Genomic DNA, 12,999 nt, shown 5'->3' with positions numbered 1-12,999 from the left:
TGTGACCTCCCCAGTGCCCAGTCCAGGGGCAGAGTCCCATCCCTGGCCTCTCTCAGTGAGGTTAGGGGGTTCAGGAGTGGACAAGGTTGACATGGTGCTGGTGCCATTACTGGATATGAGGTGAGGGGTGGTGAGGAAGAGAATCCACAGGGAATGAGGGTGTGAGCCTGGGCAGGGTTTCAGCAGAGCAGAAACAGCTTTGTGACTGAACCTGAAGTGTGGTCATGCACAGAGGTCCTCCCCCTGCCACCCATTTTTACTCAGAGGTCTGGGGGAGAAGGATTATTTTCCACCTTGTGCTTTGCATGACTCAGAGAGCCACTGGCTTCCTCAGGTGCTCACAGGTAACCTCCAGAGCTGTGGAGCCCATTGCAGCTGAGGCCTCTCCACCTGCAGCTGTACAGTCACCTCCTGCTTGACTCCTTACTCTTCATTTAAGCTTCCATCTCCTATAGCCTTACAACAACACAGAAAGAGACTTCTGGGGATCATTCAGTCCAACTCCCTACCAGAGCAGGGTCACCTAGGGCAGGTCACACAGGAACACAATGCCCATGGGGGTTGGAAGCTCTCCACACCAGGAGACTCCACAACCTCTCTGGGCAGCCTGCTCCAGGCCTCCAGCACCCTCCCAACAAACAACTTTCTCCTCCTGCTCAGATCCAACCTCCTGGCTGCCAGTCTGTGCCCACTGCCCCTTGTGCTGGCCCTGGGCACCACTCAGCAGAGCCTGGCCCCAGCCTCTTGCCCCCACAGCTCCTTTAGCTCTTGCTGAGCATTGCTCAGCTGCCCTCTGGGGCTGCTCTTCTGCAGGCTCTCAGCCCCAGGGCTCTCAGCCTTTGCTGCTCCCAGAGCTGCTCCAGGCCCCTCAGCAGCTTTGCAGCCTGCCCTGGGCTCTCTCCAGCAGTTCCCTGTCCCTCTGGAGCTGGGGAGCCAGAACTGGCCCCAGGGCTCCAGATGTGGCCTCACTGTGACAGAGTAGAGGCAGAGGAGAGCCTCCCTTGCCCTGCTGGCCACACTCTTCTTCATGCCTCCCAGGACCCCATTGCCCTCCCTGGCCACCAGGGCACATTTCTGGCTCATGGGGAACTTGCTGCCCCCCAGCACTCCCAGCTCCTTCTCCACAGAGCTCTTCCCTGCAGCTCCCCCCTCAGCTGTCCTGGAGCAGGAGGTTGTTCCTCCCCAGGGGCAGGACCCTACCCTTGCCCTGGTTGACCTTCCTGAGGTTCCCCTCCGCATGACCAATAGCCACTGCTGTGCAGCAGTGACAGCTGCCCTGCCCACACCTACCTGTTGCAGAGTCACAAAGATAAAGACAGGACAGGATGCCTGCCCCATTCTCCTGCCAGGAGGAGCAGGTGGTACCCACAAGGCCACATCAGCATCCTGGTGCACACAGCATGTGCCCTACTGTGCTCCCTGCCTGTGGGTGTGCAGACACAGCCCCATAGAGGAATCCTCTGATAACAGCCACTGCCTGGAGCAAGGCCACATTAAAATCACAGTTCTCCATCAGAAAAACTTCATTCAGGGAAGGCTTCTGCTAGTTCCTTCTGTTTCTGGGTAGAATAAGCTATGGACAGAATAAACCCTGCCTGTAAGGATGAGCCAGCACTGTCCTCTTGGAAAGACTTCCATGGCACTGTAAAAACCAGAGGTCAAAAAAAAGTAGCAAATGACTGAGTTGGAGGTTCCTGGGAACTGTTAACTCATCCAGTTTAGAGCTTCCTGCTGGAAGGTCTCCAAGTGAAAGATCTGCCTTGAGCACCACTTGGCCAGAGGAGCTCTGGGCATGACTCACTGCTCTGTGGTGCTGGAGGCAGTCCCACGATGTGAGAAGCATGCAGCAGCAAATGGCAGCTCCAGGAGGTGGGCAGGAAAAGCACTCGAAGGCTGTCCAGGTGAGCCAGGATCTTCTCTTGCCACTGCCAGGGAGTTCCACAATGCAAATCCTGCTGAGCAATTTGCAGTGTCCCCAGGTGGGAGAAGCATCAGGCTCCTGCCTGAGCTTGCCATGAGAGCAAAGCAGAGCATCCCCACAACTGTGCTGGTGCTGACAGCTTTGGCTGCCCTCAGGGATGCTGCTCAGGAGGATGGGCAGGAGAAGATCTTCCAGGGAAGGATGCTGAGGCGCTCCTGGGAGGCTCTGCTGATGTGGGTGAGACAGCAGGGAGGAAAGGTCTGGCCCTGCTGTCACTGTCCACATTTAGCCCATATCTGGGGCTAAACTCCAGCAGTTGCTCCATCAGCCAGTGCCCCTCCCCAGCAGAGAAGAGGGATGAGGAAAGGAGGACAAGGCCCATGGGTTAAAATGGAAATGGGTTTAACGAAGCAGCCAGCCCAATACCAGTAAAGAGGCACTGCCCAGCAAAGGTATGGCAGGCACAACTGAAGGGAAACCAATCCTCAAGATAAGGAAGAGGAGCAGGGTCAGGAGAAGCTCAAACAAGAGCAGAAACCAAAGCAAGAAGGCCTCTGGTGCTCAGCAAACTTCCCCCTCTGTACTGAGCAGGACATCTCTGGGCTGGCACTCCCTGGAGCCAGCTCAGCTCTCCTGGCTGACTGCAGACTGCTGCTGGCCTGGGATTGTCCCAGCACACCCACACAGGCACTTTGCTTTCTCCTCCCTTAACTTTCCAACACCTTTGTGCCCATTGTGCCCAGGTGGCCCAGAAGGGCACCAGCACCCTGGCCTGGATCAGCAATGCTGTGGCCAGCAGGAGCAGGGCAGGGACTGTCCCCTGGGCTGAGCACTGGGGAGGCTGCCCCTCGAGTCCTGGGTTTGGTTTGGGCCTCTCACTCTCAGAAGGACATTGAGGAGCTGGAGCAGGTCCAGAGAAAGGCTGGGGAAGGGTCTGGAGAAGAGGGCTGGGGAGGAGCAGCTGAGGGAGCTGGGGGTGTTCAGTGTGGAGGAGGCTGAGGGAGACCTCATTGCTCTCTGCAGCTCCCTGAGAGGAGGCTGGAGCCAGGTGGGGGCTGGGCTCTGCTCCCTCATCTCAGGTGATCTCTGGAGGTGTTCCAGTAATGTGTGGCCATGGCACCTGGGGCCATGGGTTGGTGGCCATGGTGGTGGGGGGGGGGTTGCTGGTTGCACTCAGTCTCAGAGGGGTTTTCCAGGCAAAACGATTCTCTGAGTCTGTAAATCATTTGCAGGGGTGTTGAGCTCCAGTGAGCTGCCACAGCCCTGCTCAGGCAGGGTGAGCTGTGGCTGGCAGGGCTGCGATGGAGTAACAACCCCGGGACTGAGCTGGGGGCAGAGTTTCCAGCCCTCCTCCTGCTACCGTGTGGCCGCAGGGAAGCGACTGCAGCTGCCTGCATCCCCACTCCTAAGCCAGGAACAGCTGCACCTGCTCTGCCTTCCCCACACAAGGGCTATGATTAATTAGCATCTGATTTATGCTCGCAAAATCCTATTACGGATGCCCTGTGGGATCTGCAGCTTCTGTCCCGAGCGTTCCGCGGCTGTTCCTCAAGAGCGGCAGAGCCTGGCCGGCGCCGGCAGCGCAGCGCAGCGGCAGCCCGGGGCCGGCGGCCCCCAGCCCGCCTGCAGCGGGAGCCGGGAAGCTGCTGGTGTGAGGCAGAGATGGGCTGCAGGCAGAGCCCGCGTGGAAAATCACAGTTCTGTGAGCAGAGCAGGGCTTGGCTGGCGTGGGATCCCGCAGAACAGGGCCATTCACCGCTTAATGAGGATTAAAATAACTCCTGAATAGCTGCCTTATTCCCCGAGCATCCTGCTCAATGGATGAGTCACAGGATTACAGCTGAGAAATAGGGCTGGAACAAACCCCTGACATCAGGAGAGCAGAGGAAGGCTTGTGGGGGGGCAGCCTTTCGGCTGCCGTTTCCAGCCCTTGCCATGTCTGACCTCCTGACTCGGAGCTTCACCTGGGTGGCTTTGCCTTGGGCGCCCCCCGGCACTGCCCCTTGCCGGGGGATCGCTGGGCAGGTGCAGAGCACTCTGCGAGCTGGAAATGCACAGCACAGAGTGGAAAGCAATTAGTGATTGGCTAAAGCACACCCAGGACAGCTGGGATGTAGCCACCTATTAGGCTAATTACTCAGATGCTCATCACCTCTGATAAGCAATGGCAGAGCCCTGCCTGGCTGGGCAGGCCGTGGGGAGCTGAGTCTCCCCACTGCTACCCCATCCCCCTCCACCCCGGGATGGCCTCCAGTGCTGGGAGCTGTCTGCCACCATCTGTCTCATGCGAGCTGATGCCAAAGGCTTTGGCTAGCAGAGGTTTGATTCCTGCTTCGCTCACCCAGGCAGCCTGCTCAGCTTTGCTTGACCAGCACAGCAGCAGTTAAAGGAGGTTTTGCTCAAGGGTTCTCCTCTGGACTGCAAATTGTGACCAGGAAATGCCAGCGAGGGGCAGGCAGATGACAAATGAGTAGCTTTATGCCAAAAGTATTTACATCCTCATCCTCAATTCTGGGTCTGCTTTCCTCCTTGCCTTCGGGGGCTGCATTGCTCTCAGTTCCTGAAGCCAGAAGTCTTTTGTTGTACTTAAGGACTGTGGGAGATTAGCCTTGAAAGGGATTGGGTTCTTTGTTCTCTCTCTCTCTTCATTAGTGCAGATGCCAAACTCTTATCTTGTCATCAGAAAAATAAACTGCTGCTTACCTCCTCCTCTGGAGAGCTCAGCTGGGGAGCAAGGCTGAAGCAAATGCTGAGGCTGCTGCAAAGACCAGGGGGCAGAACCATGGAATGGTAGGGGTTGGAAGGGACCTCCAGAGGCCATCCAGTCCAACCCCCCTGCCAGAGCAGGGTCCCAGAGGAGACTCCAGAGCCTCTCTGGGCAGCCTGCCCCAGGCCCCCACCACCCTCACACCAAAGAAGTTTCTCCTCCTGCTCAGATCCAACCTCCTGGCTTCCAGCCTGTACCTCTATCACTGGGCACCACCACTAAGAGCCTGGCAGCTTCATCTTGTCCTACCCCTCAGGTATTTACAGACATTGTTCAGGGCCCTTCTCAGCCTTCTCTGCTGCAGGCTGAACAGCCCCAGGGCTCTCAGCCTTTCCTCACAGAAGGGAAGGATTTGTGTGGCAGGGGCTGCTGGCTCCTCTTCAGTCCCTTTCCCTGGCCTGTTGGCTATGGCTTTCAGAGCAGTGCCCAGGCTTGAATGAGCATTGTAGGACTCCTGCAGATGCTGGTGTGGCTGCCAGTGCTGCCATGCCTTAAAGCACCCTTGCTTTGCAGTCTTCCTGAGGAGCTTGAATAGGCAAAGCAGGCTGGAGAACACGGGAGTCTGGGTGCACAAGCTCACAAGTGCATCCCACCACAGGCTCCTCTCTCTCAGCTCAGCACTTCCATTTCCAGAGCAGTGGATCCTGGGTCCACCTGCACACCACAGACAGAATCTTGTGGTATGCAACCTCTTGTCCTGTCCTCACTAAGCAAACTCATTTCCTGCAGCAAGCACCCTGAAGCTCTTAGAACAGCTCTCTGTCCATAAGCAGTCCCTGGGGTTGTTCAGCCTGGAGAAGAGAAGGCTCCAGGGAGACCTCAGAGCAGCTTCCAGTGCCTGAAGTGGCTCCAGGAGAGCTGGGGAGGGACTTGGGACAAGGGCTGGGAGTGCCAGGCTGAGGAACAATGGCTTTGAGCTGGGAGAGGAGAGACTGAGAGTGGAGAGGAGGAAGAAATTGTTGGCAGTGAGGGTGGGGAGAGCCTGGCACAGGCTGCCCAGGCAGGCTGTGGCTGTGCCCTGCCTGGAGGTGTTCCAGGCCAGGCTGGATGAGGCCTTGAGCAGCCTGGGCTGGGGGAGGTGTCCCTGCCCAGGGCAGGGGGCTGGGGCTGGGTGGTGTTGAAGGTCCCTTCCAGCCCAACCCATGCTGTGATTCCCCAGCTGGCAGAGGGCCTGGCAGCAGTGGTTTCCCTTCTTCCTGTGAGGTGCCTGATGCTTTCTGCTGGTTCTGGTGTCTGACCCCTCCTCCAGCTCTGCTCCATAGTCCTGACTCGGGGTCTGGCAATTCCAAGCACTGGGAGTCCTTTCTTTGCCTGCTGGAGCTTCCTAGGCAATGGCTCCAAGCTCAGCCCCTGGCCTGCAGCACAGCCACTGCTGCCTGCCCGGCAGGTAACAGCCACAGCTCCTGGAACTGGAGAGGTGCAGGAGGCTCAGCCACCAGCTCAGAGCATTCCCCTTGCTGGGGAGGGGGCTGCAGGGGCTGCAGCCCTGGAAGGTGGAGCCCAGAGCTGTGTTTGGCTGCAGGATCAGCTCAGGCATGGGGAATGGTTCAGTGCTGGACTGGTTTGGATGCTGCTTCTAAAACATTTGGGAGTGTCAGAGGGAAGGGTTAGGGAAAGGATAAAAGGCAAAAGGGGAAAAAAGGGAAAGGAAAGGAAGAGGAAGAGGAAGGAGGAGGAGGGGAAGAGAGAGGGGGAAGGAGAAGGGAAGAGGAAGGAGGGGGGAAGAGAGAGAGAAGGAGAAGGGGAGAGGAAGGAGAGGGGAAGGGTAAGGGAAAGAGGAGAGGGGAAAGGAAAGGGAAAAGGGGAAAAAAGGAAAGAAAGGGAAAGGAAAGGGGAAAGGGGAAAAAAGGAAAGAAAGGGAAAGGGAAGGAAAAAGAAAGGGGAAATAAGAACCATTTGAGGTGAGATGGGAAGCTGATCAGGACCAGCAGACACTTGTGATCCTCTTCAGGTGCAATTGTGCTCAGAGGAGACAAGGGCAGCGCAGAGGCAGGCTGCGAGGCAGCGGCTGGAGCAGCGCTTTCAGGAGGCAGAACGCTCTGTCGTTAGCCCTCGGGACCAATTAAGGTGCTTGAGCTCCGTGGCCGCTGTTAAACGCTTTCCTCTCTGGCCGGCGAGCGTCTCCCTGTAACCTTTCCTCTGTCAGCTCCTGCCGCCCCTGAGCAGCCTTAGCTGAGGAGAGGACAAACAGTTTCGATCTGTGGATGTTTTCTGTGATCTGATTTGTAAATGAGCTTTGTGGCTGCAGCTCCTCGCTGTCCATCCCTACCTTGTGTGCCTGCAGCAGGCTGAAGCCCAGCGGCAGAGGAAGCAGAGGCTCCCTGCAAGGCGGGGGGAAGGTTGGAGACCTCCCGGGGCAAGATCTCCCTCGCTGGGGCTCACAGGAGAGAAGTAGCCGTGGAGCAATTCAGTGATGCTCAGCTGCAAACGGCAAGGAGAGGTCATGGGCAAGCAGAGGAGGCTCATTACTCACAGCCTAGTTTGCAAGTGGCAAACCCAGATTTAATTGCTTATAAATAAGGTAATAAATGGTGGGGAAAGCAGCAGTGGGACAGGCGCCGACACCAAGTGCAACACGAGCCAGCAATGCGCCCTGGCGGCAGGGAAGGCCTCCAGCAGCCTGGGCTGCTCTGGGAGCAGTGTTGCCAGCAAGTCAAGGCAGCTGAGCCTCCTCCCCTGGCACTGCTGAGAAACACAGAACCAGAGAATGAGAGAAGAGTTTGGGTTGGAAAAGGCCTCTGAGCTCATCCAGTCCCACACCAAACCAACCCCATCATGGCCACCAAACCCTGGCCCCAGGAGCCATGGCCACAGCTTGCTGCAACACCTTCCACACCTCTCTTCAACACCTGGTGCTGGAACCCAGTACAGGAGAGACCTGGAGAAACTGCAGTGGGTCCAGCAAAGGATCAGGAGGATGCTTAAGGGAGAGGAGCATCTGTTGCAATGGGAGAAGCTGAGACCTGGGTCTGCTCAGCCTGGGGAGGAGAGGGCTTGGGGGGATCTCAGCAATGCATGGAAGTAACTGGTGAGTGAGTAGAGAAGGCTGAGCCAGGCTCTTCTGGAGAGGAGGAGGCTGAGGGAGACCTCATTGCTCTCTGCAGCTCCCTGAGAGGAGGCTGGAGCCAGGTGGGGCTTGGGCTCTGCTCCCTAGGCTCAGGTGAGAGAAGGAGAGGAACTGGCCTGAAATTGTGCCAGGGGAGGCTGAGGTTGGAGAGGAGGAAAAATTGCTTTGCTGCCAGAGTGGTCAGGGAGTGGCAGAGGCTGCCCAGGGAGGTGGTGGAGTCCCCATGGCTGGAGGTGTTGCAGCAAGCTGTGGCCATGGTGGGGCTGGGTTGGTGTTGGGCTGGGTGCTCTCAGTGGGCTTCTCCTACCAGAGCTGTGGTTCCATGCTGGTAACCAGGCTGATGGCATAGGCTCAGAGAATGGTGGGGTTGGGAAGGGACCTCTGGAGGACATCCACACCAGCCCCCTGCCAGAGCAGGAGCACCCAGGGCAGGTCACACAAGGACACAGCCAGGTGGGGCTGGAAAGGCTCCAGAGAAGGAGGCTCCACAGCCTCTCTGGGCAGCTGCTCCAGGCCTCCAGCACCTCCAGGTTCTTCCTCATGCTGGGGTGGAACTTCCTGGGTTCCAGTGTGTCCATTGCCCCTTGTCCTTTCACAGGACACCACTGGCCCCTCCTTCTTGCCCCCCACCCTTCAGATACCTATAAACATTGATCAAATCCCCTCTCAGTCTTCTCTTCTCCAGGCTCAACAGCCCCAGGTCTCAGCCTTTCCTCCTCACACTGATGTTCCAGGCTCTTCATCATCCTCAGAGCTTCCACTGGACTCTCCCCAGTAGTTCCCTGTGCCTCTTGGACTGGAGGGCACACCCCTGGACCCAGGACTCCAGATATGGTCTCACCAGGAGAGAACAGAGTGGGAGGAGAACTTGCCCTGCCCTGCTGGCAGTCACACTGCTGTGAGGGCAGCCCAGGAGACCGCTGGCTGCCTTGGCCGCGAGGGCACATTGCTGCCCCACGGACAGTGTCTGCTCTGTGGCACAGCTGTGTGCACAACGAGTCCCTGGCTCCTGGCTGCAGCAGTGGACAGGGGGAGGTGTCCCTGCAGTCGTGATCCAAACCAGTAACCTCTGCTCTTGCTCCTGGCTGCACACAGCCAGCAGGCTCTGCAGGGAGATGAGCTTCCAGGGGGGGGAGCAGAGCCAGCGTGGGCTTCTCAGCAGATCACAGCCAGCTCCCCTTGGGTCTGTTTTACACTGGAGAAACAGCTTCTGCTGAGGATCATGGCCTTGCAGCAGTTCCTGAAGAGCTGATGGGAGGCTGATGGGAGACTGATGGGAGAGCCATGTTCCTAGTGAGCCCCCCTGGGGAGGTGCCATGACCACAGAAGGGAGCTACAAGTCAGTAGGAGGATGAGCTCTGTGTTTGGTTTGGGTGGTAGTGGTGGGGAGAGAGAGCTGCTTGTTAGCTTTGCAGGTGAAGCTTGGGTGACCAGGGGGCTGCCAGGGGTTGGGTGACCAGGGGGCTGCCAGGGGTGGGTGACCAGGGGGCTGCCAGGGGTGGGTGACCAGGGGGCTGCCAGGGGTGGGTGACCAGCAGGCTGCCAGGGGTTGGGTGATCAGGAGGCTGCCAGGGGTTGGGTGACCAGGGGGCTGCCAGGGGTGGGTGACCAGGGGGCTGCCAGGGCCAGGGGGCTGCCAGGGGTGGGTGACCAGGAGGCTGCCAGGACCAGGGGGCTGCCAGGGCTGGGTGACCAGGGGGCTGCCAGGGGTGGGTGACCAGGAGGCTGCCAGGACCAGGGGGCTGCCAGGGCTGGGTGACCAGGAGGCTGCCAGGACCAGGGGGCTGCCAGGGGTGGGTGACCAGGGGGCTGCCAGGGCCAGGGGGCTGCCAGGGCTGGGTGACCAGGGGGCTGCCAGGGGTGGGTGACCAGGAGGCTGCCAGGACCAGGGGGCTGCCAGGGCTGGGTGACCAGGGGGCTGCCAGGGCTGGGTGACCAGCAGGCTGCCAGGGGTTGGGTGATCAGGAGGCTGCCAGGGGTTGGGTGACCAGGGGGCTGCCAGGGCCAGGATGCTGCCAGGGGTTGGGTGACCAGGGGGCTGCCAGGGCCAGGATGCTGCCAGGGAGTGGCATTAGAATTTAAAATGGTTCTGGACAAATTTGAGAAATAGGCTGAGGAGAAATTGCTGAACTGGAGAAAAGTGCTGTGCCTTGGGCTGAGCCAGGGACGTGAGCACCCCTCCTGCAGGGGCAAGGACAGCTGACCAGGCAGCAGCTCTCTGGAAGAGCTGTCAGGGGAGCAGAAAGGAGCAGAACATTGCCATGAACCAGGGAAAGAGCAGACCATGGGAGCTGGAGCTGACAGCAGTAGATGACTTGAGTAAAGCCTGTGGTTTCCTAGGGCATGCTGCTGCAGGCACTGGCTGCTCAGGGCTTGCCTGGGGGCCTGGGTTACAAGTGGCAGGGCCCACAGAGGGCTGGGGAATGGAGGCAAGTCCAGCTGGCAGCCAGCCACGAGCAGCAGTCCCCAGGGCTGGGGCCACTTCTCTTTGTGAATTTTATCAGTGATCTGGATGAGGGAATTGAGGGCACCCTCGGGAAGTTTGCAGGTGACACTGAACTGGGTGGCAGTGCTAATCTGCTTGAGAGAAGGAAGGCTCTGCAGAGGGACCTGGAGAGGCTGGATCCATGGCTGAGCTCACTTGGGTGAGGTTTAAGAAAACCAAGTGCTGGGTCACTGCAACCCCAGGCAGTGCTACAGGCTGGGGACAGAGTGGCTGGAAGGCTGCCTGGCAGAAAAGGATCTGGGGGTGCTGACTGGCAGCAGCTGAACATGAGCCAGCAGTGTGCCCAGGTGGCCAAGGCCAATGGCATCCTGGCCTGGATCAGGAACAGTGTGGCCAGCAGCAGTGGAGAAGTGATGGTGCCCCTGGACTGGGCACTGGTGGATACTGTGTTCAGTTTTGAGTTGCTGGAACAGGTCCAGAGAAGGGCAACAGAGCTGGGGAAGGGTCAGGAGAATTCTTAGAAGGAGCAGCTGAGGGAGCTGGGATTGTTCAGCCTGGAGCAGAGGAGGCTGAGGGAGACCTCATTGCTCTCTGCAGCTCCCTGAGAGGAGGCTGCAGCCAGGGGGGGACTGAGCCCTTCACAGTCTCACAGCCTCACAGTATCACCAAGGTTGGAAGAGACCCCAAGGATCATCAAGTCCAGCCTGTCTCCACAGACCTCATGACCAGACCATGGCACCAAGTGCCACATCCAATCCCCTCTGGAACACCTCCAGGGCTGGGGACTCCACCACCTCCCTGGGCAGCACATCCCAATGCCGAACGACTCGCTCAGTGAAGAACTTTCTCCTCACCTCCAGCCTAAACCTCCCCTGGCACAACTTGAGACTGTGTCCTCTTGTTCTGCTGCTGGTTGCCTGGGAGAAGAGACCAACCCCCACCTGGCTACAACCACCTTTCAGGTAGTTGTAGAGGGCAATGAGGTCAGCCCTGAGCCTCCTCTTCTCCAGGCTAAGCAACCCCAGCTCCCTCAGCCTCTCCTCACAGGGCTGTGCTCAAGGCCTCTCCCCAGCCTTGTTGCCCTTCTCTGGACACCTTCAAGTCTCTCAATGTCCTTCTTGAGCTGAGGGGCCCAGAACTGGACACAGGACTCAAGGTGTGGCCTAACCAGTGCAGAGTCCAGGGGCACAATGACCTCCCTGCTCCTGCTGGCCACACTGCTCCTGATGCAGGCCAGGATGCCATTGGCCCTCTTGGCCCCCTGGGCACACTGCTGGCTCATGTTCAGGCAGCTGTCAATCAGCACCCCCAGGTCCCTCTCTGTTTGGCAGCTCTCAGCCACTCTGCCCCCAGCCTGTAGCTCTGCATGGGGTTGCTGTGGCCAAAGTGGACTTGTTGAATGCCATCCTGTTGGCCTCTGCCCATCTGTCCAGTCGGTCGAGGTCCCTCTGCAGAGCCCTTCTGGCCTCTAACTGACCAACATCTGCTCCCAGCTTGGTGTCATCTGCAAACCTGCTGCTGACTGACTCAATGCCCTCATCCATATCATCAATGAAGATGTTAAAGAGGACAGGGCCCAGCACTGATCCCTGGGGGGGCATCCTTCTCTTCTCCCTAGGTGATAGGACAAGAGGAAATGGCAGGGAATTGATCCAGGGCAAGGTGAGATTGGGATATTAGGAAAAATTTCTTCACTCTCAGAGTGGTCAGGGCCTGGCAGAGGCTGCCCAGGGAGGTGGTGGAGTCCCCATGGCTGGAGGTGTTGCAGCAAGCTGCGGCCATGGCTCCTGGAGCCATGGTTTGGGGCCATGCTGGGGTTGGGTTGGTGTTGGACTGGATGAGCTCAGAGGGCTTTGCCAACCCAAACAACTCCATGATTCTATGAGACTATGATTCAGTGACTGGGAAGTGTACTTCCACTTCACTCTGTATTAGAATCAGAGAGTCACTGGGGTTGGAAAAGACCTCTAAGATCATCCAGTCCAACCATCAACCCAACTGCCATCACCAGTAAGCTGTGTTGTGAAGCACCACATCTTGCACACCTCCAGGCAGGGGACTCCACCACCTCCCTGGGCAGCCTCTGCCTCTGGCCACTCTGGCAGCAAGAGATTTTTCCTCATCTCCAACCTGAGCCCCCCAGGGGCACAGCTGAATCCTGGCCTCTTCTCAGCCATGCCCCAGTCTGTATGCCAGGCTTGAGAAGGACTTAGGTCAGCTGGAGAGAGCACAGGATGCCAGAAGGACAATTAGCAAAGGCAAAGCAAGTTTCGTAGAGGAGCAGAAAGGAAATGGCTTTGATTAACTTGAATAAAGGGAACACAGTCATAGCTTTGTCAGAAAGAGCCACTGCAGACAGAAGGGGAATGGTCTCTGTGTCCCTGGTAGACAGGAGAGAAGCAATTAACCTAACAAAGCAGCAAGGAGGACCTGATGAAACAATCTGCTGGGGGGAAAGTGCCATATCACAGGCAGGTCTCTAAGACCAGCAGAGCAGACCTCAGGCCAGGCCATGCTGCCCCAGGAGGGCACTAGAGCTTGAACAGGAGCCACTTGAACACAGGCATGAGGAGTTCTGCAATGAGCAGCTGAGGGAGCTGGGGGTGTAGAGCCTGCAGCAGAGGAGGCTGAGGGAGACCTCATTGCTCTCTGCAGCTCCTGAGAGGAGGCTGCAGCCAGGTGGGGGTTGGGCTCTGCTCACATGCAGCAAGTGACAGGACCAGAGGAAATGGCCTCAGGTTGTGCCAGGGGAGGCTCAGGTTGGATGTTAGGAACAATTCCTTCCCAGCAAGGGCTCT

General features: G+C 58.2%; 1 protein-coding gene across 1 annotated transcript in view; it reads left to right on the top strand.

The window, feature by feature from the left end:
• Window positions 1-3,419: 3,419 nt before the first annotated feature.
• The window catches only part of LOC128898249 (protein shisa-6-like), a 32,687-nt gene continuing 23,107 nt past the window's right edge, over window positions 3,420-12,999 (top strand). The window contains exon 1 of the mRNA XM_054171116.1: window positions 3,420-3,570. Coding sequence (XP_054027091.1) covers window positions 3,420-3,570 — 151 coding nt within the window. The remainder of the gene's footprint in view (window positions 3,571-12,999) is intronic.

This window comes from Dryobates pubescens, chromosome 20 (assembly GCF_014839835.1).
Source record: "Dryobates pubescens isolate bDryPub1 chromosome 20, bDryPub1.pri, whole genome shotgun sequence".
In the NCBI taxonomy this organism is placed as follows: Eukaryota; Metazoa; Chordata; class Aves; order Piciformes; family Picidae; genus Dryobates; species Dryobates pubescens.
This window is presented reverse-complemented; position numbering and strand designations above follow the sequence as displayed.